This window comes from Molothrus ater, chromosome 1, assembly GCF_012460135.2.
Source record: "Molothrus ater isolate BHLD 08-10-18 breed brown headed cowbird chromosome 1, BPBGC_Mater_1.1, whole genome shotgun sequence".
Lineage (NCBI taxonomy): Eukaryota > Metazoa > Chordata > Aves > Passeriformes > Icteridae > Molothrus > Molothrus ater.
Window position 1 is genome coordinate 152,249,730 of NC_050478.2, and position 24,502 is coordinate 152,274,231.

Consider the following 24,502-nt stretch of genomic DNA (forward strand, 5'->3'; position numbering starts at 1 on the left):
GGTGCTGAGGGCCCTTAGCAGATGTAGCCGCCCCTTCTGCCATAGCAGCCCAGGCCTCCCAGGCCGTAGCCAAGGCCAAAGCCACCAAATCCGCCAGAGATGGGCTGTCCCTGCACACTGAGCTCAGTGCCCAGAGCAGCCGAGGAGGTGGATCCGACGGCGGTGTTCTGGGGGAAGGAGGTCATGATGGGTCCTGGCATGGTGACCAGCACAGGGGAAGGGTTGATGATGACGCGGGAATCCTGGCATTGCAGGGCACAGGGCTCGTTGCAGCTGTTGGCCAGCGGGGTGGGTCCGCAGGGACTGCAGATGTTGTTGCAGGCCATGGGTGCGGTGTGGAAGGTACCTGGAAGAGAGAGGGGTGAGGCAGGGCAGGGGCATGGGGGAGCAAGGGGTAGTGATGGAGTGTGGAAGCTGTTGTGGAGCTGTGGGGAGGCATGAGGGCAGCTGGGGCTGAGCGTGTGGGAAGAGAGGGGCCAGTGTTGCAGGAGCAGGAGGGTCACGGGATTGAGGCTCACCTGGTTTTGGGCAGGAGCAGGAGGAGAAGGCTTGAGGAGAAGTGTGTGAGGGAGAGAGGCTCTGGGCTGGCTTTTATGCTGGTTCAGGAGGGGCGGGACAGCCTTGTCCCATGGCCTTGGGGCATTTTGCAGGCCTGCTGAGTGCTGAGGTGGGGAGTATTTTGCTCCCCACAACTCTGCAGTGTCATGTCCTACTCTTGAGGACATAACCTTGGCGGCAGCTTTTAAATGCAGGTATTAAACACCAAAGGCTGCTGTTAGTGTTTTTTCTCTGGGAGGGCTGAAGACATGACCAGAGCTTTGGAGAAGTGGGATGTCATCATTGTGGCAGTGGTGTGCTGTGGTTTGTGGGTGTGTGGTGAAGAGGGGCCTCATTCCACCACAGCCACGTCAGGCTCATTTGGGCTTTGCAGTTCCTCTGGGGGTGGCAGGGGAGTGCTCCCCTTCCATCACATTTTTTGTCACCCTACCATGTTGCAAAATTCCTAAACATCCCTATAGTTCAGGCTTTTCCCCCTAGTGATGGGAAAGCAATTACTGTGATTTACGGCTGCCTCCCATACTCCCCAAGGTCATGTGCTGCTCCATCCATAGCTGGTGAGGGATAAGGTGGAAGAACTTGTTTGAGGAGCAACTGATGTTGCTATAGACATTCACTTTTCAGAAAAAGTGGATTGACCTTGTTACTCTCTAGAGGTACATGAATTGAAGTCATAATATCAGTTTTGTCTGAAACAGCCTTGCAAGTCATGATGTGGGGAATGTTTTCCTGCACACAACTCTGCAGCGTCATGTCCTTCTCTTGAGGAAGTGTCCATCTGACATTGGTGTCAGCTTTTAAGTGAGAGTTGGTATTTGGGAGGATTTGTTTGGAAGATGTGTGTCAGAAAAAGCAGAATATACAACAAAAGCCTAAGGAAATTATGGGTGTCATCAGTGAGGTCATTCTGTGGCACTTGTGTTGTTTAGTTTGTGGGTGTGTTGAGAAGAGGGGCCCCATTCCACTGCAGCCATGTCAGGCTGGTGTGGGCTTTGCATGATGTGCATGAGGAGCTTCCCCTTCCATTGTGGTCATTCCTCCTTTAAAGTGTGAGTATTTGAGACCCAAGTCTGGTGTTGATGGTGTGTGTCAAAGAGGACTGAAGATGTGACCCAAGATTTGCAGAGGTGGGGTGTCATCAGTGAGGTCATCCTGTAGAACTCATGGTTTTGTGTTTCTGAGAATTGTTGTGGAAAGGGGCCCCAAACTATCCTCGGTGTGTCAGGCTGGTCTGGGCTTTGCATCTGTGCCAGGTGTGAGTACCTGGACTCTTCCATTCCATGTCAGCAGTGGGAGAGTTGCCCCTTCAGTGAGCTGGCAGATTGTGGTGAGTCTGAGGCCCACTTGGCTGTTCAACCACTCAGAAGGACCTCAAGACTAAGGGTTAATCAAATTTCCCAAATTTCACGCAAGGCAAATTTGAAGAAGTTCTGCATCTGGACAGGAATTGCACTGAGCCCTGGGTCATGCTGTGGACTGAGAGTCTGAGAAGTGGCTTTTGTGAGCAGGACCCTGTGATGCTGATCAAGAACAGAGTGCTCAATAGGTTGCAGTGGGGAATTACTTCAGTGGGGCGACAACTCTGTCCAAGACAGATTTCAGGAAATTGTTGCCATGAAATTGTGAGAGGTGGCCCTTCCTCTCTTTAGAGCACTGGTGAGATCTCATGTGCAGTGATGTGGACAGTTCTGGCCTCGAGGTGTGAAGAAGCACAAGGGGGTAGTGGACAAAGACCAGTTGAGGGCCACCAGACACTTAAAGGGGCTGGTGGATCTTTGCTCGAGGACAGTCTGAGAGAGCTGAGACTCTGAGGAGACAAGGCTGGGCAGGGGTGTCACAACTGTGTGGGAGCCCAGCTGTTCTCAGCACTGCACACATGATGGAATAGAAGGCACATGCACATTTGAAAATAAAGTGAATACCATAGGCAAAGGGTGGAAGAATTTTTCAGTGTGTGGATGATCAAAGAGTTCAAGAGAGAATGGGGTCCCTTTTCTTGGAGGTCTAAAAGTGAACTGACCATAATCGTGGAAAACCTTTTCTTCCTGGGCCTGCTTGAGGAAGGCGGATGGAAGCATTTGCACTGTGGAGTTCCTGCCCAAGTGCATGCTCTTTTTCCTCTGTTCATGGGGAGGACTCAAGAGTGCTGCTGGGAAGAGAATTTTTCAAGTGTCTGCTGGCATAGAGTGACTTTGTCAGAGCAGTGCCCAGGAGAGAATTGTTGTGTCAAAGCCTTTGGTAGATGAGATGATGGCCTTGTGTCATGTTCTGGAAGGTGCCCTCGTCTCCCCTGTTTCCCATTTCAGTGTTGGTTGTTCCTGATGGGGACAAATTTGCTAAGAAATGTTCTTTGCTCTCTTTCCAGCCAAGATCGTGGTTGAGTGCTGGCATTGCACAGAGTGAGGATGTGAGACCATTGGAATTCAAAAAGAAGAGGAAGCAACTCAGGTTTTGATGCAAGAACAATTTATTCAATACAAATAAGGATGAGAAGGAAGGAGCTGAAGGAATCAGGTGGTAGATGCAAGTAGAGAGACCATCAGCCGAGGTGCTTTGCTTGCAGGAGCTGTTGGCAGCGGCGAGAGCTGGTGGTGTCAGGGGTGGTGCTGAGGGCCCTTAGCAGATGTAGCCGCCCCTTCTGCCATAGCAGCCCAGGCCTCCCAGGCCGTAGCCAAGGCCAAAGCCAAATCCGCCAGAGATGGGCTGTCCCTGGGCATTGAGCTCAGTGCCCAGAGCAGCCGAGGAGGTGGATCCGACGGCGGTGTTCTGGGGGAAGGAGGTCATGATGGGTCCTGGCATGGTGACCAGCACAGGGGAAGGGTTGATGATGACGCGGGAATCCTGGCATTGCAGGGCACAGGGCTCGTTGCAGCTGTTGGCCAGTGGGGTGGGTCCGCAGGGACTGCAGATGTTGTTGCAGGCCATGGGTGTGGTGTGGAAGGTGCCTGGAAGAGAGAGGGGTGAGGCAGGGCAGGGGCATGGGGGAGCAAGGGGCAGTGATGGAGTGTGGAAGCTGTTGTGGAGCTGTGGGGAGACATGAGGGCGGCTGGGGCTGAGCGTGTAGGAAGAGAGGGTTCAGGGGTGCAGAAGCAGGAGGGTCAGGGGATTGAGGCTCACCTGGTTGTTGGCAGGAGCAGGAGAAGGCTTGAGGAGAAGTGTGTGAGGGAGAGAGGCTCTGGGCTGGCTTTTATGCTGGTCCTGGAGGGGTGGGACAGCCATGTCCTATGGCCTTGGGGCATTTTGCAGGCCACAGTTTCTGGTTTACTCAGAGTGGTGAGTCCTGAGGTGGGGAGAGTTTTTCATCCCACGACTCTGCTGTGTCATGTTCTGCATTTGACTCTATGTCCATGTCACCTTGGTGGCAACTTTAAAATGCAAGTATAAGAAACCAAAGGGTGTTGATGATGATGTTTTTTTTGTAGAGGGATGTAGATGTGACCAAAGCTTAGGCCATTGGGGTTTTAACAGTGAAGTCCCCCCCTCGACCTGGTGTGCTGTGGTTTGTCAGTGTCTTGTGGAGAGGCTCCTCATTCCCCCACTGCCACATCAGGCTCATCTGGGCTTTGCAGCTCTTCTGGGGGTGACATGTGTCCTCTTCAATCACGCTCTCTCCCTGTCCCATTGCTAACATTCTAAATCTTTCTATCTGCCAAGCCTTTTTCCTGCTGTTTATAGCAAAACAATCCCTGTGACACCTCACCTGCTGCCCAGTGTCTTGTGTTGGTTCATCTGTAGCACTCATCTCAACTGAGCCCAGCATGGTCACACTGTGGGGTCCCATTGCTGGGCTCTGAGTGAAACCTAGAAAGGAAAACTGGTGCAGGAAAAGTAGACTTGAGGAGCAGTTAAAGGAACTGTGGACATTTATTTTTAAATGGCAAGGGTTGAACTTATTCCTCTCTAGAGGTCCTTGAATGGAAATTGTAACATCGTTTTTGTCTGTCTTGGACGTTTTAGCGTTGATGTGGGGAATGTTTTGCTTCCCACAATCCTTCAGTGTCATGTCCTGCTCTTGAGGCCGTGTCCATTTGAGCTTGGTGTCAGGTTTTAAGTGTGTGGATATTTGGGATGGTTTGCTTGGAAGATGTGTGTCAGAGGAACCAAAATATACAACAAAAGCTCAAGAAAATTATGGATGTCATCAGTGAGGTAATTTTATGGCACTTTTGTCCTTTAATTTCTGGGTACGTTATGAAGAGGGGCCCCATTCCTGACTGTAGACGTGTCAGGCTGGTGTGGGCTTTGCAGCTGTGCTGTGCATGAGGAGCTGCCCCTTCCATCATGGTCATTCCTCCTTTAAAGTGTGAGTGCTTGAAACAAAAGTCTGGTGTTGATGGTGTGTGTCAATGAGGACTGAAGACGTGGCCAAGATTTGGAGAGGTGGGGTGTCATGAGTGAAGTCAGCCCGTAGAACTCATGGTATTGGGTAAGTGGGTGTGTTATTCAGTGGGGCCCCAAACTCTCCCAGGTCAGTCAGGCTGGTCTGGGCTTTGCATCTGTGCCAGGTGTGAGTGCCTGGACTTTTCCATTCCTTGTCAGCAGTGGGAGAGTTGCCTCCTCAGCGTGTTGGCAAATGATGGAGGGTCTGAGGCTTCTCTTGGCTGTTTTACGACTCAGAGGGGCCTCAAGACTGAGGGTTAAAGGCATCTCCCAAAGTATAGGCAAGACAAATGAGAAGTTCTGCATCTGGACAGGAATTGCACTTGACCCTGACTCATGCTGTGGGCAGAGATTCTGAAAAGTAGCTTTTGTGAGCAGGAGCCTGTGGTGCTGATTGAGGACAGAGTGAACAGCAGGTTGCGATGGGGAATTCCATCAGTGGGGTGTCACCTGTTTCCAAGACAGATTTCAGAAACTTGTTGCCATGAAGTCAGGAATAGTGGCCCTTCCTCTCTTTTGAGCACTGGTGAGATCCGTACTGTGCAGTGGTGTAGAGAGTTCTGGCCTCCACATGGAAGAAGCACAAGGGGTTAGTGGACAAAGAGCAGTTGAGGGCCAGCAGATACACAAGGGCCTGGTGGATCCTTGCTAGTGGAGAGACTGAGCGAGCTGGGCCTCTCAGAAGACAAGGCTGGGCAGGGTGGTGTCACCACTGTGTGGGAACCTAGCAGTTCTCAGCACTGCACACATGAAGGAATAGAAGGCACATGCACCATTGAAATTAGATGGAATTCCATAGGCAAGGGAAGCAAGAATTTTTCAGTGTGTGTGGATGGTCTCAAAGTGTAAGAGGCAGTGGGGTCCCTCTTCTTGGAGGTCCAAAACTGAACTGGACATAATCCTGGAAATACTGCTCCTGCTGGCCCTGCTTAAGTAATGGGGATGGAAGCATTTGAACTGTGGAGTTCCTGCCCAAGTGCATGATGTTATTCCTCTGTTCACAGGGAGGACTCCAGATTGCTGCTGGGAAGAGAATTTTTCAAGTGTATGCTGGCCTAGTGTGATTTTTGTAGAGCAGTGCCCAGGAGAGAATTATTGTGTCAAAGCCTTTGGTAGATGAGGTGATGGCTTTGTGTCATGTTCTGGAAACTTCGCCCTTCTCCCCTGTTTCCCATGTCAGCATTGGTTGTTCCTGGTGGGACATATTTGCTAAGAAATGTTCTTTGCTCCCTTTCCGTCCAACACAATGGCTGAGTTCTGGCATGGCACAGGGTGAGGATGTGAGACCATTGGAATTCAAAAAGAACAGAAAGCAACTCAGGTTGTGGTGCAAGAAAACTTTATTGAAGTGAAAGACTGATGGGAAAGAAGAAGCTGAATGTATCAGGTGTGAGGTAGAAGTAGAGAGACCATCAGGCGAGGTGCTTTGCTTGCAGGAGCTGTTGGCAGAGGCCAGAGCGCTGAGGGCCCTTAGCAGATGTAGCCGCCCCTCCTGCCATAGCAACCCAGGCCTCCCAGGCCGTAGCCAAGGCCAAAACCAAATCCGCCAGAGATGGGCTGTCCCTGGGCATTGAGCTCAGTGCCCAGAGCAGCCGAGGAGGTGGATCCGACGGCGGTGTTCTGGGGGAAGGAGGTCATGATGGGTCCTGGCAGGGTGACCAGCACAGGGGAAGGGTTGATGATGACGCGGGAATCCTGGCATTGCAGGGCACAGGGCTCGTTGCAGCTGTTGGCCAGCGGGGTGGGTCCGCAGGGACTGCAGATGTTGTTGCAGGCCATTTTTGTGGTGTGGAGGATGCCTGGAAGAGAAGGAATTATGTTAGACAGCAATTGTGGGCATGCGAGGGGCAGTGATGCAGGAGAGTGAGCGAGTGTGGAGGCTGTTGTGGCGCTTTGGGGAGGTTTTGAGGTCTGCTGAGCCTGGGGCTTTGCGTGCTGGAAGAGAGGGCCCAGTGTTGCAGGAGCAGGAGGGTTGGGGCTTGAAGCTCACCTTGTTGTAGGCAGGAGCAGGAGGAGAAGGCTTGAGGAGAATTGTGTGAGGGAGAGGGGCTCTGGGCCGGCTTTTATGCTGGTTCAGGAGGGGTGGGACAGCCTTGTCCTATGGCCTTTGGGGCATTTTGCAGGCCACAGGTCCTGGTTTACTCAGAGTGGTGAGTCCTGAGGTGGGGAGTGTTTTCCATCCCACAGCTCTGCTGTGTCATGTCCTACTTTTGATTCTGTGTCCATCTGACATTGATGGCAGTTTTAAAATGCAAGTATTAGAGACCAACGCTGTTGATGATGATGATGATGATGGTTTTTTTTGGAGTCTGTAGACCTGACCAAAGCTTTGGACCATTGGTTGGCAACAATGAAGCCTCCCAATGTCCCATATGTGCTGTGGTTTGTGGGTGTCTTGTGGAGTGGCTCCTCATTCCCCCACAGCCACGTCAGGCTCATCTGGGCTTTGCAGCTCTATTGGAGATGAAGGGTGTCCCCTTCCAGCACATTTTCTCCCTTCCTGTCACGCTGTCAACTTTCTAAACCTGTCTTGTTGCCAGGCCTTTCCTGCTGGATATGGCAGGATAATCCCTGTGATTGGGGGATTCCTGTTATGCTCTGCAATGTCTTGTGGTTTTCTCATTTGTAGTGTGTTTCTCAGCTGGCCCCAGCTGGGTCATACTGTGGGATCCCATAGCTGTGCTCTGATTGCAACCTAGAAAGGAAAACTGGTGAAGGATAAGAAGATGACATGAGAAGAGCAGCTGGAGGACCTTGGTACATTCCGTTTTTAGAACAAACGTGTTGACCTTTTCACTCTCTCTAATGGTACATGAATGAAAATCCTTAATTTTTCCAAGCCCAGCCTGGCGAGTCATGAGCTGGGGATTGTTTCCCTTCCTGCAACTCTGCAATTCTGTGTCCTCGTCCAGTGCTTGTGTCCCTCTGACCTTGGCAGCAGCTTTAAAGTGAGAGTTGGTGTTTGGGAGGATTTACTTGGAAGGTACGTGTCACAGAAACCAGAATAAACCCCAAATGCCTCTGAAAATTGGGTGTCATGTGTGAAGTCAACCCATGGGACACGAGTGCTTTGGTTTGTGGTTGCATTTGAGAGAGAGATCCCATTCCTTTCCAGCCCTGTCAGGCTTTGCTGGGCTTTGTGGCTGTGCTGGGCATCAGGTCCTGCTCCTTCCAGTGCATTTACTCCCTCCCACCTTGCCCATGGATTTCCAGGGACCTTGTTCCTGCAGAAAAGAATGGGACAAATTTTACCCTTATAGAGCATGTCCTTGTTGAGCTCATACAAGGCGATGAGGAGCAGTTAGAGTTGAATTTGGAGGGCAAAATCCTGTCTTAGTGACATCTGTGTTGCCTACAGAAAAAAAGAATCTTACTGTGGATGATGAGGGAGCCATGGTTGGTGTTTACCTCCACCTCTTAGCAATGTCTTTGGCACTGTCTCCTACTGCATCATCGCAGACTATGCAAGGATGTACAGGTGGTGTGAAGGGTCAGTGGTGTAGACTGCTCTATTTATATAATATTGAAACAACATGACCTGGAGCCTTGTGATCCAAAGTTAAGGTTGAGTCAAACTTCAAATGAAGCAGCTCAAGAGTTGTATCCATGAGGCCAAAACTGTTCAACATCCTCGAAAATGATGTGAGTTGGTGTGAGCAGGTTCGGGGTCCTCGGGGGGGGGCCCCACAGACTTAGTGAATGAAGGCCAGTTAAGGGGCCACCAAGATATTCAAAGGTCTGGAGGATTTTTCACAAGGGACTGAGAGAGCTGGTACTTCTGGAAGACAGGGCTGAATGTGGGGTTTTTAGAAGTTGGGAATGGCAAAATGAAAACAGATAGAATTCCATGGGCTGAGCAGACAAGACTTTTTTAGTGTGAGGTTGGTCATAGAGTAGAAGAGTTGCAGGAGTCTCTCTGTTCAGAGAGAGGAAAACCTGAAGTGTCCATAGTTCTGGAAATCCTTCTCTGGGTGGCCTTCCTTGAGCACAGAGGATGGAAGCCCTTGCAGCACTTCCTGAGTTTCTCTGAGGGTGGATAATATTGTGATTGTTTGTGTGGTTTGAGAGTTCTGATGGGAGGAGATCTTGTCAAGTGAATGCTGGCATAGAGAGATTTTACCAGAGGAATGAGCAGGAGAGCATTGTTGTGTCAAAACCTTTGGTATGGCAGGAGATGTGATTTTGTCATGTTCTGGATGGTCACCATTCAACCCTGCTTCCTGTGGCTGTCTTGGTTGTTACTATTGGGGTCCTAGTTGTTTAGGATGGTGTTGTGCCCCTTTGCCATCTACCCCATGTGTGAAGCTGTGAGAGTTTAGAAATTCAAAAAGAAGAGGAGACATGTGAGGCTTTGATGCAGGAAAACTTTATTGAGGAAAAGAATAAAAAGGCAAGGGAGAGGACTTGAAGGGATCCAGAGTGAGGTGGAAGTAGGGCAAATAGGAGCCAAGGTGCTTTGCTTGCAGGAGCTGTTGGCAGAGGCCAGAGCTGGTGGTGTCAGGGGTGGTGCTGAGGGCCCTTAGCAGATGTAGCCACCCCTTCTGCCATAGCAGCCCAGGCCTCCCAGGCCGTAGCCAAGGCCAAAGCCAAATCCGCCAGAGATGGGCTGTCCCTGGGCATTGAGCTCAGTGCCCAGAGCAGCCGAGGAGGTGGATCCGACGGCGGTGCTCTGGGGGAAGGAGGTCATGATGGGTCCTGGCAGGGTGACCAGCACAGGGGAAGGGTTGATGATGACGCGGGAATCCTGGCATTGCAGGGCACAGGGCTCGTTGCAGCTGTTGGCCAGCGGGGTGGGTCCGCAGGGACTGCAGCGGCTGTTGCAGGCCATGGGTGTGGTGTGGAGGGTGCCTGGAAGAGAAGGAATGAGTTTAGACAGGGTTGTGGGCATGCGAGGGGCAGTGATGCAGGAGAGTGAGGGAGTGTGGAGGCGGTTGTGGCCCTTTGGGGAGGCATGAGGTCATCTGAGTCTGGGGCTTCGCGTGCTGGAAGAGAGGGCCCAGTGTTGTAGGAGCAGGAGGGTCGGGGCTTGAGGCTTACCTTGTTGTAGGCAGGAGCAGGAGGAGAAGGCTTGAGGAGAAGTGTGTGAGGGAGAGAGGCTCTGGGCCGGCTTTTATGCTGGTCCTGGATGGGCAGGACAGCCCTGTCCCATGGCCTTGGGACATTTTGCAGGCCACAGTTCCTGGTTGGCTCAGAGGGGTGAGTCCTGAGGTGGGGAGTGTTTTTCATCCCACAACTCTGCTGTGTCATGTCCTACTTTTGATTCTGTGTCCATCTGACATTGATGGCAGCTTTAAAATGTGAGTATTAGAGACCAAAGGCTGTGGAAGATGATGTTGATGGTTTTTTTGGAGAATGTAGACGTGACCAAAGCTTTGGACCATTGGTTGGCAACAGTGAAGCCACCCAATGTCCCATATGTGCTGTGGTTTGTGGGTGTCTTGTGGAGAGGCTCCTCATTCCCCCACAGCAACATCAGGCTCATCTGGGCCTTGCAGCTCTTCTGGGGGTGATGGGTGTCCCCTTCCATCACATTTTCTCCCTTCCTGTCACGCTGTCAACTTTCTAAACCCCTCTTGTTGCCAGGCCTTTCCTGCTGGATATGGCAGGATAATCCCTGTGATTGGGGGATTCCTGTTATGCTCTGCAATGTCTTGTGGTTTTCTCATTTGTAGTGTGTTTCTCAGCTGGCCCCAGCTGGGTCATACTGTGGGATCCCATAGCTGTGCTCTGATTGCAACCTAGAAAGGAAAACTGGTGAAGGATAAGAAGATGACATGAGAAGAGCAGCTGGAGGACCTGGGTACATTCCTTTTTTAGAACAAACGTGTTGACCTTTTTACTCTCTCAAGGTACATGTATGAAAGTCATCAATTTTTCCAAGCCCAGCCTGGCGAGTCATGAGCTGGGGATTGTTTTCCTTCCTGCGGCTCTGCAATTCTGTGTCCTCGTCCAGTGCTTGTGTCCATCTGACCTTGGCAGCAGCTTTAAAGTGAGAGTTGGTGTTTGGGAGGATTTACTTGGAAGGTACGTGTCACAGAAACCAGAATAAACCCCAAATGCCTCTGAAAATTGGGTGTCATGTGTGAAGTCAACCCATGGGACATGAGTGCTTTGGTTTGTTGTTGCATTTGAGAGAGAGATCCCATTCCTTTCCAGCCCTGTCAGGCTTTGCTGGGCTTTGTGGCTGTGCTGGGCATCAGGTCCTGCTCCTTCCAGTGCATTTACTCCCTCCCACCTTGCCCATGGATTTCCAGGGACCTTGTTCCTGCAGACAAGGATGCGACAATTTTTCCCCTCCAAAGCATTTTCTAGTGCAGGTCATACAAGATGATGTGAAGCAGTGAGAGTTGATTTTGGAGGTCAAAATCCTGTCTTAGTGACCTCTGTGTTACACACAGAAAGAAAATTTGTACTGTGGGTGATGAGGAAGCCATGGCTGGTGTTTACCTCTATTTGTAGCAATGTCTTTGGCAGTGACTCCTACTGCATCATCGCAGACTATGCAAGGATGTAGAGATGGTGTAAAGGGTCAGTGAGTTGGACTGCTCTATTTATATAATATTAAAACACCATGACCTGGAGCCTTATGATGCAAAGTCAAGCTGGAGTCAAGGGTCAAATGAAGTAACTCCAGAGTCATATCCATGAGGCCGACACTCTTCAACATCCTGAAAAATTATGTGAATCAGTGTGAAAAGTTCTGGGGTGCCCAGGGGAGGAAGCCCAAAACCAGAGTGAATCAAGGCCGTTGTTCAGTCCAGGGGCACCAAGATATTTAAAGAGCTGGAAGATTGTTCAGAGAGGAGTGAGAGTGCTGGGACTTTCAGGCGACAAGGCTGGGTTGGTGCGGGGTTTTAGAAGTCAGCAAGGGCAAGTGAAAAGAGATGGAATTCCATGGGCAGAGCAGACAAACTTTATTTAGTGTTAGGGTGGTCACAGACTGGGAGAGGAGCAGGAGTCTCTCTGTCCAAGGAGACGAAAACCTGAACTGTCTGTGATTCTGGAAATCCTTCCCTGGGAAGGCTTCCTTGAGCAGGAGGGATGGAAGCACTTGCACCACTACCTGAGTATCTCTGAGAGTGGAAGTTATTGTGATTGTTTTTGTGCTTTGAGTTCTGATGCGAGGAGATCTTGTCAAGGGTATGCTGGCATGGAGAGATTTTGCTAAAGCAATGAGCAGGAGAGCATTGTTTTGTCAAAACTGTTGGTATGGCAGATGTGATTTTGTCATGTTCTGGATGGTGAGCATTCAACCCTGCTTCCTGTGACAGTCTTGGTTGTTACTGGTGGGGTTGTAGTTGTTTAGGAAGCTGTTGAGCCCCTTTGCTGTCTACCCCAAGGGTGAGGGTTTGGGAGCTTTGAAATTCAAAAAGATGAGGAGCTGTGAGACTTTGATGCAGGAAAACTTTATTGAGGCAAAAGAATAAAAAGGCAAGAGAGAGAACTTGAATGGATCCAGAGTGAGGTGGAAGTAGGGCAAATATGAGCCAAGGTGCTTTGCTTGCAGGAGCTGTTGGCAGAGGCCAGAGCTGGTGGTGTCAGGGGTGGTGCTGAGGGCCCTTAGCAGATGTAGCCGCCCCTCCTGCCAGAGCAGCCCAGGCCTCCCAGGCCGTAGCCAAGGCCAAAGCCAAATCCGCCAGAGATGGGCTGTCCCTGGGCATTGAGCTCAGTGCCCAGAGCAGCCGAGGAGGTGGATCCGACGGCGGTGTTCTGGGGGAAGGAGGTCATGATGGGTCCTGGCAGGGTGACCAGCACAGGGGAAGGGTTGATGATGACGCGGGAATCCTGGCATTGCAGGGCACAGGGCTCGTTGCAGCTGTTGGCCAGCGGGGTGGGTCCGCAGGGACTGCAGCGGTTGTAGCAGGCCATGGGTGTGGTGTGGAGGGTGCCTGGAAGAGAGAGGGTTGAGGAAGGGCAGGGGTTTGGGGGAGTTTGAGGTGTGAAGTTTGAGAAGGGCAAGAGAGTGTGGGGGCTGTGGAGAGGCGTGAGGGCTGCTGAGGCTGGAGCTTAGGAGGCTGGAAGAGAGGGGCCAGGGCTGCAGGAGCAGGAGGGTCGGGGCTTGAAGCTCACCTGGTTGTCGGCAGGAGCAGGAGGAGAAGGCTTGAGGAGAAGTGTGTGAGGAAGAGAGGCTCTGGGCTGGCTTTTATGCTGGTTCTGGAGGGGTGGGACAGCCTTGTCTCATGGCCTTGGGGCATTTTGCAGGCCACAGTTCCTGGCTGGCTCAGAGTGGTGAGTCCTGAGGTGGGGAGAGTTTTGCATCCCACGACTCTGCTGTGTCATTTTCTGCTTTTGAGTCCGTGTCCATCTGTCCTTGTCAGCAGCTTTAACATGCAAGTATTAGAGACCAAAGGATTTTGATGATGATGTTTTTTTGTAGAGGGATGTAGATGTGACAAAAGCTTAGGATATTCGGGTGTTAACAGTAAAGTCACCTCCTGGACCTGGTGTGCTGTGGTTTGTCAGTGTCTTGTGGAGAGGCTCCTCATTGCCCCACTGCCACGTCAGGCTCATCTGGGCTTTGCAGCTCTTCTGGGGGTGACATGTGTCCTCTTCAATCACATTCTTTCCCTCCCGGTCCCATTGCTAACATTCTAAACCTTTCTATCTGCCAAGCCTTTCCTGCTGGGTATAGCAAAACAATCCCTGTGACACCTCACCTGCTGCCCAGTGTCTTGTGTTGATTCATCTGTAGCACTCATCTCAACTGAGCCCAGCATGGTCACACTGTGGGGTCCCGCTGCTGGGCTCTGAGCGAAACCTAGAAAGGAAAACTGGTGCAGGAAAAGTAGACTTGAGGAGCAGTTAAAGGAACTGTGGACATTTATTTTTAAATGACAAGGGTTGAACTTATTCCTCTCTAGAGGTCCTTGAATGGAAATTGTAACATCGTTTTTGTCTGTCTTGGACTTTTTAGCGTTGATGTGGGGAATGTTTTGCTTCCCACAATCCTTCAGTGTCATGTCCTGCTCTTGAGGCCGTGTCCATTTGAGCTTGGTGTCAGGTTTTAAGTGTGTGGATATTTGGGATGGTTTGCTTGGAAGATGTGTGTCAGAGGAACCAAAATATACAACAAAAGCTCAAGAAAATCATGGATGTCATCAGTGAGGTAATTTTATGGCACTTTTGTCCTTTAATTTCTGGGTACGTTATGAAGTGGGGACCCTTTCCTGACTGTAGGCGTGTCAGGCTGGTGTGGGCTTTGCAGCTGTGCTGTGCATGAGGAGCTGCCCCTTCCATCATGGTCATTCCTCCTTTAAAGTGTGAGTGCTTGAAACGAAAGTCTGGTGTTGATGGTGTGTGTCAATGAGGACTGAAGACGTGGCCAAGATTTGGAGAGGTGGGGTGTCATGAGTGAAGTCAGCCCGTAGAACTCATGGTATTGGGTATGTGGGTGTGTTATTCAGTGGGGCCCCAAACTCTCCCAGGTCAGTCAGGCTAGTCTGGGCTTTGCATCTGTGCCAGGTGTGAGTGCCTGGACTTTTCCATTCCTTGTCAGCAGTGGGAGAGTTGCCTCCTCAGCGTGTTGGCAAATGATGGAGGGTCTGAGGCTTCTCTTGGCTGTTCAATGACTCAGAGGGGCCTCAAGACTGAGGGTTAAAGGCATCTCCCAAAGTTTAGGCAAGAGAAATGAGAAGTTCTGCATCTGGACAGGAATTGCACTTGACCCTGACTCATGCTGTGGGCAGAGATTCTGAAAAGTGGCTTTTGTGAGTAGGAGCCTGTGGTGCTGATTGAGGACAGAGTGAACAGCAGGTTGCGATGGGGAATTCCATCAGTGGGGTGTCACCTGTTTCCAAGACAGATTTCAGAAACTTGTTGCCATGAAGTCAGGAATAGTGGCCCTTCCTCTCTTTTGAGCACTGGTGAGATCCGTACTGTGCAGTGGTGCAGAGAGTTCTGGCCTCCACATGGAAGAAGCACAAGGGGTTAGTGGACAAAGAGCAGTTGAGGGCCAGCAGATACACAAGGGCCTGGTGGATCCTTGCTAGTGGAGAGACTGAGCGAGCTGGGCCTCTCAGAAGACAAGGCTGGGCAGGGTGGTGTCACCACTGTGTGGGAACCCAGCTGTTCTCAGCACTGCACACATGAAGGAATAGAAGGCACACGCACCATTGAAATTAGATGGAATTCCATAGGCCAGGGAAGCAAGAATTTTTCAGTGTGTGTGGATGGTCTCAGAGTGTAAGAGGCAGTGGGGTCCCTCTTCTTGAGGTCCAAAACTGAACTGGACATAATCCTGGAAATACTGCTCCTGCTGGGCCTGCTTAAGTAATGGGGATGGAAGCATTTGAACTGTGGAGTTCCTGCCCAAGTGCATGATGTTATTGCTCTGTTCACAGGGAGGACTCCAGAGTGCTGCTGGGAAGAGAATTTTTCAAGTGTATGCTGGCCTAGTGTGATTTTTGGTAGAGCAGTGCCCAGCAGAGAATTGTTGTGTCAAAGCCTTTGGTAGATGAGGTGATGGCTTTGTGTCATGTTCTGGAAACTTCGCCCTTCTCCCCTGTTTCCCATGTCAGCATTGGTTGTTCCATGTGGGGACATATTTGGTAAGAAATGTTCTTTGCTCCCTTTCCATCCAACACAAAGGCTGAGTGCTGGCATGGCACAGGGTGAGGATGTGAGGCCATTGGAATGCAAAAAGAAGAGGAAGCAACTCAGGTTGTGGTGCAAGAAAACTTTATTGAAGTGAAAGAATGATGGGAAAGAAGAAGCTGAATGTATCAGGTATGAGGTAGAAGTAGAGAGACCATCAGGCGAGGTGCTTTGCTTGCAGGAGCTGTTGGCAGAGGCCAGAGCTGGTGGTGTCAGGGGTGGTGCTGAGGGCCCTTAGCAGATGTAGCCGCCCCTTCTGCCAGAGCAGCCCAGGCCTCCCAGGCCGTAGCCAAGGCCAAAGCCAAATCCACCAGAGATGGGCTGTCCCTGGGCATTGAGCTCAGTGCCCAGAGCAGCCGAGGAGGTGGATCCGACGGCGGTGTTCTGGGGGAAGGAGGTCATGATGGGTCCTGGCAGGGTGACCAGCACAGGGGAAGGGTTGATGATGACGCGGGAATCCTGGCATTGCAGGGCACAGGGCTCGTTGCAGCTGTTGGCCAGCGGGGTGGGTCCGCAGGGACTGCAGATGTTGTTGCAGGCCATTTTTGTGGTGTGGAGGATGCCTGGAAGAGAGAGGGGTGAGGAAGGGCAGGTTTGGGGGAGTTTGAGGTGTGAAGTTTGAGAAGGGCAAGAGAGTGTGGGGGCTGTGGAGATGCGTGAGGGCTGCTGAGGCTGGAGCTGAGCAGGCTGGAAGAGAGGGTTCAGGGGTACAGGAGCAGGAGGGTGCTGGCTTGAGACTCACCTTGTTGTCTGCAGGAGCAGGAAGAGAAGGCTTGAGGAGAAGTGTGTGAGGGAGAGAGGCTCTGGGCTGGCTTTTATGCTGGTTCTGGAGGGGTGGGACAGCCTTGTCCCATGGCCTTGGGGCATTTTGCAGGCCACAGTTCCTGGTTTACTCAGAGTGGTGAGTCCTGATGTGGGGAGTGTTTTCCATCCCACAACTCTGCAGTGTCATGGTCTGCTTTTGAGTCCATGTTCATCTGACCTTGTTGCGGTGTGATGTTCTTGGCTGCTTTTAAATGCAGGCATTAGAGACCAAGGTCTGTTGATGAAGATGTTTTTTGTGGCGGGCTGTGGATGTGACCATACTTTTGCACAGTGGGGTGTCACGAGTGAAGTCACCCAATGTTCCTAGTGTACTGTGGTTTGCGGGTGTCTTGTGGAGAGGGCACTCATTCCCTCACAGCCACATCAGGCTCATCTGGGCTTTGCAGCTCTTCTGGGGGTGATGGGTGTCCCCTTCCATGTCATTCTCTCCCATCCTGTCTCGTTCCCAACATTCCAAACCTGTCTCTATGCCAGACCTTTCCTGCTGGATATAGGAGAGCAATCCCTGTGGCACCTCCCCTGCTGTCCAGTGTCTTGTGTTGTTCATCTGTAGCCCTCGTCTGAACTGGGCTCAATGAGGTCAAACTGTGGGGTCCCATTGCTGGGCTCTGCGTGAATCCTAGACAGGAAAACTGGTGAAGGATAAGATTACGGCTTGAGGACCTCTTGAATTACCTGAGTACATTGAATTTTTAGAACACAAGTATTGACCATTTTATTCTCTCACCCTCCCTGGCTGAAAATCATGACCTCAGTTTTTCCAAGCCCAGCCTGACGAGTTGTGGGAATCCACAAAATCAGTCGGCTTTGGGAAAGCAATAAATTATTTAAGAAATAGAAAAGTTAGTAAAACTAGAGCAATGGTCTGTCTATTAACACTTGTCTAGAATAACACCCGAAGCTGCAGAAAAGTATATCTAGCGAGATATTAAGAAGTTCTAAGCTTAATAATGGAGCTCTGTGCATTGTATCTTATGGCTTACAAGCAGGTATTGTATTTGAATTAAGCAGGCACTGTTTTAACCGAAGGTATGTGTGCTTATAGTAGTTGGATAGATCTACTGTCAATATGCTTTTGCTTTGTGTGATTGGTCAAAAAACCTTTCAAGTAAGTTGTGACGTTCTTTGTCTGCTGCCTGGGATGTGAGCTGATGGCATCTTCCCATTGTCATAACCCTGTAATGAGACTGGTGCTGAAAAATACAACAGCTCAAGGCAAGTTCCTAGCAGGCTCATCCTGTTTGTGATTTGTACATAGACCCCTGGCCAGCGATACGACTCATGAGCGGGAGACTTTGTTCCTTCCTGCAACTCTACAATTCCATGTCCTGCTCTTGTGAGCATGTCCATCTGACCTTGGCAGCAGCTTTAAAGTAAGAGTTGATGTTTGGGAGGATTTGCTTGGAAGGTGCATGTCAGAGAAACCAGAATAAACCCCAAATGCCTCTGAAAATTGGGATGTCAACAATGAGTTCAACCAATGGGACAGCAGGTGTGTTTTGGTTTGTGGCTGCATTTGAGAGAGAGACCCCATTTCTTTCCAGCCCTGTCAGGCTGCTCTGGGCTTTGTGGCTGTGCTGCGCAGTAGTCCTGCCCCTTCCAGTGCATTTACTCCCTGCCACCTTCCCATGGATTTCCAGGGATCTTGTTCCTGCAGACAAGGATGGGACAATTTTTCCCCTATAAAGCATTTCCAAGTTCAGCTCATGCAAGGAGATGAGGTGTAGTTAGAGTTGAATTTGGAGGGCAAAATTATGTCTTAGTGACCTCTGAGTTACATACAGAAAAAAAGAATCTTCCTGTGGATGATGAGGGAGCCATGGCTGGTGTTTATCTCCACCTCGTAGCAATGTCTTGGCAGTGTCACCTTCTGCATCATTGCAGACTATGCAAGGATGTACAGGTGGTGTGAAGGGTGAGTGAGGTGGACTGCTCTATTTATATAATATTGAAACAACATGACTTGGGGCTTTGTGATCCAAAGTGAAGCTGGAGTCAAACTTCAAATGAAGCAGCTCAAGAGTAATTTCCTTGAGTCCAAAACTGTTCAACTACCTCAAAATCAATGTGAGTCGGTGTAAGCAGGTCATGTGTCCTGAGGGGAGGAGGCTCAGAGACTTAGTGAAACAAGGCCAGTTCAGGACTACCAAGATATTGAATGGGTGAAAGATTTTTCAGAGAGGACTCAGAGAGCTGGAACTTGTAGGAAACCAAGCTGGATGTGGGGTTGTTACAAGTCAGCAAGGGCACAAGTGAAAAGAGATGGAATTCCATGGGCAGAGCAGAGAAGCCTTTTTTATTGTGAGAGTGGTCAGAGAGAGGAAGAGGTGTAGGCATCTCTCTGTGCAGGGAGATGAAAACCTGAAGTGTCCTCCATAGTTCTGGAAATCCTTCTCTGGGTATCCTTCCTTGAGGAGAGAAGATGGAAGCCCATGCAGCACTTCCTGAGTTTCTCTGAGGGTGGATGATATTGTGATTGTTTGTGTGGTTTGAGAGTTGTGATGGGAGGAGATGTTGTCAAGCATATGCTTGCATGGAGAGACTTAACCAGAGGAATGAGCAGGAGAGCATTGTTGTGTCAAAACCTTTGGTATGGCAGGAGATGTGATTTTGTCATGTTCTGGATGATCATCATTCAACCCGGCTTCCTGTGGCCGTCCTGGTTGTTACTGTTGGGGTTCTTCTTGTTTAGGAAGGTGTTGTGCCCCTTTGCCATCCGGCTCCAATGGTGAGGGTGTGAGAGCTTTCAAATTCAATAAGAAGAGGAGCCGTGAGACTTTGATGCAGGAAAACTTTATTGAGGCATAAGACTTCAAAGGCAAGGGAGAGAACTTGAAGGGATCCAGAGTGAGGTGGAAGTAGAGAGACCATCAGCCAAGGTGCTTTGTTTGCAGGAGCTGTTGGCAGCGCCCAGAGCTGGTGGTGTCAGGGGTGGTGCTGAGGGCCCTTAGCAGATGTAGCCGCCCCTTCTGCCATAGCAGCCCAGGCCTCCCAGGCCGTAGCCAAGGCCAAAGCCAAATCCGCCAGAGATGGGCTGTCCCTGGGCATTGAGCTCAGTGCCCAGAGCAGCCGAGGAGGTGGATCCGACGGCGGTGTTCTGGGGGAAGGAGGTCATGATGGGTCCTGGCAGGGTGACCAGCACAGGGGAAGGGTTGATGATGACGCGGGAATCCTGGCATTGCAGGGCACAGGGCTCGTTGCAGCTGTTGGCCAGCGGGGTGGGTCCGCAGGGACTGCAGCGGTTGTAGCAGGCCATTTTTGTGGTGTGGAGGGTGCCTGGAAGAGAGAGGGGTGAGGAAGGGCAGGGGTTTGGGGGAGTTTGAGGTGTGAAGTTTGAGAAGGGCAAGAGAGTGTGGGGGCTGTAGGGAGGCGTGAGGGCTGCTGAGGCTGGAGCTTAGTAGGCTGGAAGAGAGGGGGCCAGGGATGAAGGAGCAGGAGGGTGCTGGCTTGAGACTCACCTTGTAGTCTGCAGGAGCAGGAGGAGAAGGCTTGAGGAGAAGTGTGTGAGGAAGAGAGGCTCTGGGCTGGCTTTTATGCTGGTTCTGGAAGGGTGGGATCGCCTTGTCCCATGGCCTTGGGGCATTTTGCAGGCCACAGTTCCTGCTTGTCTCAGCGTGGTGAGTCCTGAGGTAGGGAGTGTTTTTCATCCCACGACTCTGCTGTGTCATTTTCTGCTTTTGAGTCTGTGTCCATCTGTCCTTGTCAGCAGCTTTAACATGCAAGTATTAGAGACCAAAGGAGTTTGATGATGATGTTTTTTTTGTAGAGGGATGTAGATGTGACCAAAGCTTAGGCCATTGAGGTTTTAACAGTAAAGTCACCCCCTCGACCTGGTGTGCTGTGGTTTGTCAGTGTCTTGTGGAGAGGCTCCTCATTGCCCCACTGCCACGTCAGGCTCATCTGGGCTTTGCAGCTCTTCTGGGGGTGACATGTGTCCTCTTCAATCACATTCTCTCCCTCCCTGTCCCATTTCTAACATTCTAAACCTTTCTATCTGCCAAGCCTTTCCTGCTGGGTATAGCAAGACAATCCCTGTGGCACCTCACCTGCTGCCCAGTGTCTTGTGTTGGTTCATCTGTAGCACTCATCTCAACTGAGCCCAGCATGGTCACACTGTGGGGTCCCATTGCTGGGCTCTGAGTGAAACCTAGAAAGGAGAACTGGTGCAGGAAAAGTAGACTTGAGGAGCAGTTAAAGGAACTGTGGACATTTATTTTTAAATGGCAAGGGTTGAACTTATTCCTCTCTAGAGGTCCTTGAATGGAAATTGTAACATCGTTTTTGTCTGTCTTGGACTTTTTAGCGTTGATGTGGGGAATGTTTTGCTTCCCACAATCCTTCAGTGTCATGTCCTGCTCTTGAAGCCGTGTCCATTTGAGCTTGGTGTCAGGTTTTAAGTGTGTGGATATTTGGGATGGTTTGCTTGGAAGATGTGTGTCAGAGGAACCAAAATATATACCAAAAGCTCAAGAAAATTATGGATGTCATCAGTGAGGTAATTTTATGGCACTTTTGTCCTTTAATTTCTGGGTACGTTATGAAGAGGGGACCCATTCCTGACTGTAGACGTGTCAGGCTGGTGTGGGCTTTGCAGCTGTGCTGTGCATGAGGAGCTTCCCCTTCCATCATGGTCATTCCTCCTTTAAAGTGTGAGTGCTTGAAACGAAAGTCTGGTGTTGATGGTGTGTGTCAATGAGGACTGAAGACGTGGCCAAGATTTGGAGAGGTGGGGTGTCATGAGTGAAGTCAGCCCGTAGAACTCATGGTATTGGGTATGTGGGTGTGTTATTCAGTGGGGCCCCAAACTCTCCCAGGTCAGTCAGGCTGGTCTGGGCTTTGCATCTGTGCCAGGTGTGAGTGCCTGGACTTTTCCATTCCTTGTCAGCAGTGGGGGAGTTGCCTTCTCAGCATGTTGGCAAATGATGGAGGGTCTGAAGCTTCTCTTGGCTGTTCAACGACTCAGAGGGGCCTCAAGACTGAGGGTTAAAGGCATCTCCCAAAGTATAGGCAAGAGAAATGAGAAGTTCTGCATCTGGACAGGAATTGCACTTGACCCTGACTCATGCTGTGGGCAGAGATTCTGAAAAGTGGCTTTTGTGAGTAGGACCCTGTGGTGCTGATTGAGGACAGAGTGAACAGCAGGTTGCGATGGGGAATTCCATCAGAGGGGTGTCACCTGTTTCCAAGACAGATTTCAGAAACTTGTTGCCATGAAGTCAGGAATAGTGGCCCTTCCTCTCTTTTGAGCACTGGTGAGATCCGTACTGTGCAGTGGTGCAGAGAGTTCTGGCCTCCACATGGAAGAAGCACAAGGGGTTAGTGGACAAAGAGCAGTTGAGGGCCAGCAGATACACAAGGGCCTGGTGGATCCTTGCTAGTGGAGAGACTGAGCGAGCTGGGCCTCTCAGAAGACAAGGCTGGGCAGGGTGGTGTCACCACTGTGTGGGAGCCCAGCTGTTCTCAGCACTGCACACATGAAGGAATAGAAGGCACATGCACCATTGAAATTAGATGGAATTCCATAGGCCAGGGAAGCAAGAATTTTTCAGTGTGTGTGGATGGTCTCAGAGTGTAAGAGGCAGTGGGGTCCCTCTTCTTGGAGGTCCAAAACTGAACTGGACATAATCCTGGAAATACTGCTCCTGCTGGCCCTGCTTAAGTAATGGGGATGGAAGCATTTGAACTGTGGAGTTCCTGCCCAAATGCATGATGTTATTCCTCTGTTCACAGGGAGGACTCCAGAGTGCTGCTGGGAAGAGAATTTTTCAAGTGTATGCTGGCCTAGTGTGATTTTTGGTAGAGCAGTGCCCAGCAGAGAATTGTTGTGTCAAAGCCTTTGGTAGATGAGGTGATGGCTTTGTGTCATGTTCTGGAAACTTTGCCCTTCTCCCCTGTTTCCCATGTCAGCATTGGTTGTTCCATGTGGGCACATATTTGCTAAGAAATGTTCTTTGCTCCCTTTCCATCCAACACAAAGGCTGAGTGCTGGCATGGCACAGGGTGGGGATGTGAGGCCATTGGAATGCAAAAAGAAGAGGAAGCAACTCAGGTTGTGGTGCAAGAAAACTTTATTGAAGTGAAAGAATGATGGGAAAGAAGAAGCTGAAGGTATCAGGTATGAGGTGCAAGTAGAGAGACCATCAGCCGAGGTGCTTTGCTTCCAGGAGCTGTTGGCAGAGGCCAGAGCTGGAGGTGTCAGGGGTGGTGCTGAGGGCCCTTAGCAGATGTAGCCGCCCCTTCTGCCATAGCAGCCCAGGCCTCCCAGGCCGTAGCCAAGGCCAAAGCCAAATCCGCCAGAGATGGGCTGTCCCTGGGCATTGAGCTCAGTGCCCAGAGCAGCCGAGGAGGTGGATCCGACGGCGGTGTTCTGGGGGAAGGAGGTCATGATGGGTCCTGGCATGGTGACCAGCACAGGGGAAGGGTTGATGATGACGCGGGAATCCTGGCATTGCAGGGCACAGGGCTCGTTGCAGCTGTTGGCCAGCGGGGTGGGTCCACAGGGACTGCAGCGGTTGTAGCAGGCCATTTTTGTGGTGTGGAGGATGCCTGGAAGAGAGAGGGGTGAGGAAGGGCAGGTTTGGGGGAGTTTGAGGTGTGAAGTTTGAGAAGGGCAAGAGAGTGTGGGGGCTGTGGGGAGGCGTGAGCTCTGCTGAGGCTGGAGCTGAGCAGGCTGGAATAGAGGGGCCAGGGGTGCAGGAGCAGGAGGGTGCTGGCTTGAGACTCACCTTGTTGTCTGCAGGAGCAGGAGGAGAAGGCTTGAGGAGAAGTGTGTGAGGGAGAGAGGCTCTGGGCCGGCTTTTATGCTGGTCCTGGAGGGGTGGGACAGCCTTGTCCCATGGCCTTGGGGCATTTTGCAGGCCACAGTTCCTGGTTTACTCAGAGTGGTGAGTCCTGAGGTGGGGAGTGTTTTCCATCCCACAACTCTGCAGTGTCATGTTCTACTTTTGAGTCCATGTTCATCTGACCTTGTTGCGGTGTGATGTTCTTGGCTGCTTTTAAATGCAGGCATTAGAGACCAAGGTCTGTTGATGAAGATGTTTTTTGTGGCGGGCTGTGGATGTGACCATACTTTTGCACAGTGGGGTGTCACAAGTGAAGTCACCCAATGTTCCTGGTGTACTGTGGTTTGCGGGTGTCTTGTGGAGAGGGCACTCATTCCCTCACAGTCACATCAGGCTCATCTGGGCTTTGCAGCTCTTCTGGGGGTGATGGGTGTCCCCTTCCATGTCATTCTCTCCCATCCTGTCTCGTTGCCAACATTCCAAACCTGTCTATATGCCAGGCCATTCCTGCTGGATATAGGAGAGCCATCCCTGTGGCACCTCCCCTGCTGTCCCGTGTCTTGTGTTGTTCATCTGTAGCCCTCGTCTGAACTGGGCTCAATGAGGTCAAACTGTGGGGTCCCATTGCTGGGCTCTGAGTGAATCCTAGACAGGAAAACTGGTGAAGGATAAGATTACGGCTTGAGGACCTCTTGAATTACCTGAGTACATTGAATTTTCAGAACACAAGTATTGACCATTTTATTCTCTCACCCTCCCTGGCTGAAAATCATGACCTCAGTTTTTCCAAGCCCAGCCTGACAAGTTGTGGGAATCCACAAAATCAGTGGGCTTTGGGAAAGCGATAAATTATTTAAGAAATAGAAAAGTTAGTAAAACTAGAGCAATGGTCTGTCTATTAACACTTGTCTAGAATAACACCCGAAGCTGCAGAAAAGTATATCTAGCGAGATATTAAGAAGTTCTAAGCTTAATAATGGAGCTCTGTGCATTGTATCTTATGGCTTACAAGCAGGTATTGTATTTGAATTAAGCAGGCATTGTATAATCAAAGGTATGCGTGCTTATAGTAGTTGGATAGAACTACTGTCAATATGCTTTTGCTTTGTGTGATTGGTCAAAAAACCTTTCAAGTAAGTTGTGACGTTCTTTGTCTGCTGCCTGGGATGTGAGCTGATGGCATCTTCCCATTGTCATAACCCTGTAATGAGACTGGTGCTGAAAAATACAACAGCTCAAGGCAAGTTCCTAGCAGGCTCATCCTGTTTGTGATTTGTACATAGACCCCTGGCCAGGGATACGACTCATGAGCTGGAGACTGTGTTCCTTCCTGCAACTCTACAATTCCATGTCCTGCTCTTGTG

At 50.7% G+C, this 24,502-nt stretch overlaps 6 protein-coding genes and 1 pseudogene across 6 annotated transcripts; all 7 read right to left on the bottom strand.

Annotated features, from left to right (window-relative positions):
• Positions 1-3,174: 3,174 nt before the first annotated feature.
• LOC118683955 (feather beta keratin-like) lies at positions 3,175-3,797 on the bottom strand. Its single transcript, XM_036378596.2, has 2 exons — positions 3,677-3,797; positions 3,175-3,506 (listed from the first exon to the last, which is right to left on the bottom strand). Exons 1-2 carry the CDS (start codon positions 3,795-3,797, stop codon positions 3,175-3,177), a joined length of 453 nt encoding a protein of 150 aa, XP_036234489.2.
• A 2,611-nt stretch (positions 3,798-6,408) lies between these two features.
• On the bottom strand, positions 6,409-6,717 carry LOC118683930 (feather beta keratin-like). Its single transcript, XM_036378569.1, has one exon. It carries the CDS (start codon positions 6,715-6,717, stop codon positions 6,409-6,411), a length of 309 nt encoding a protein of 102 aa, XP_036234462.1.
• Positions 6,718-9,457: 2,740 nt separating this feature from the next.
• On the bottom strand, positions 9,458-9,766 carry LOC118684141 (feather beta keratin-like). The gene has a single exon (XM_036378865.1). It carries the CDS (start codon positions 9,764-9,766, stop codon positions 9,458-9,460), a length of 309 nt encoding a protein of 102 aa, XP_036234758.1.
• Positions 9,767-12,498: 2,732 nt separating this feature from the next.
• Positions 12,499-13,133, bottom strand: LOC118701946 (feather beta keratin-like; annotated as a pseudogene).
• A 2,632-nt stretch (positions 13,134-15,765) lies between these two features.
• LOC118701992 (feather beta keratin-like) lies at positions 15,766-16,074 on the bottom strand. The gene has a single exon (XM_036406989.1). The coding sequence runs from the start codon at positions 16,072-16,074 to the stop codon at positions 15,766-15,768; it is 309 nt and encodes a 102-aa protein (XP_036262882.1).
• A 3,229-nt stretch (positions 16,075-19,303) lies between these two features.
• Positions 19,304-19,939, bottom strand: LOC118701893 (feather beta keratin-like). Its single transcript, XM_036406860.2, has 2 exons — positions 19,823-19,939; positions 19,304-19,639 (listed from the first exon to the last, which is right to left on the bottom strand). Exons 1-2 carry the CDS (start codon positions 19,937-19,939, stop codon positions 19,304-19,306), a joined length of 453 nt encoding a protein of 150 aa, XP_036262753.2.
• Positions 19,940-22,573: 2,634 nt separating this feature from the next.
• Positions 22,574-23,206, bottom strand: LOC118702022 (feather beta keratin-like). Its single transcript, XM_036407028.2, has 2 exons — positions 23,090-23,206; positions 22,574-22,909 (listed from the first exon to the last, which is right to left on the bottom strand). The coding sequence occupies exons 1-2, from the start codon at positions 23,204-23,206 to the stop codon at positions 22,574-22,576; spliced, it is 453 nt and encodes a 150-aa protein (XP_036262921.2).
• Between the last annotated feature and the right edge of the window lie 1,296 nt (positions 23,207-24,502).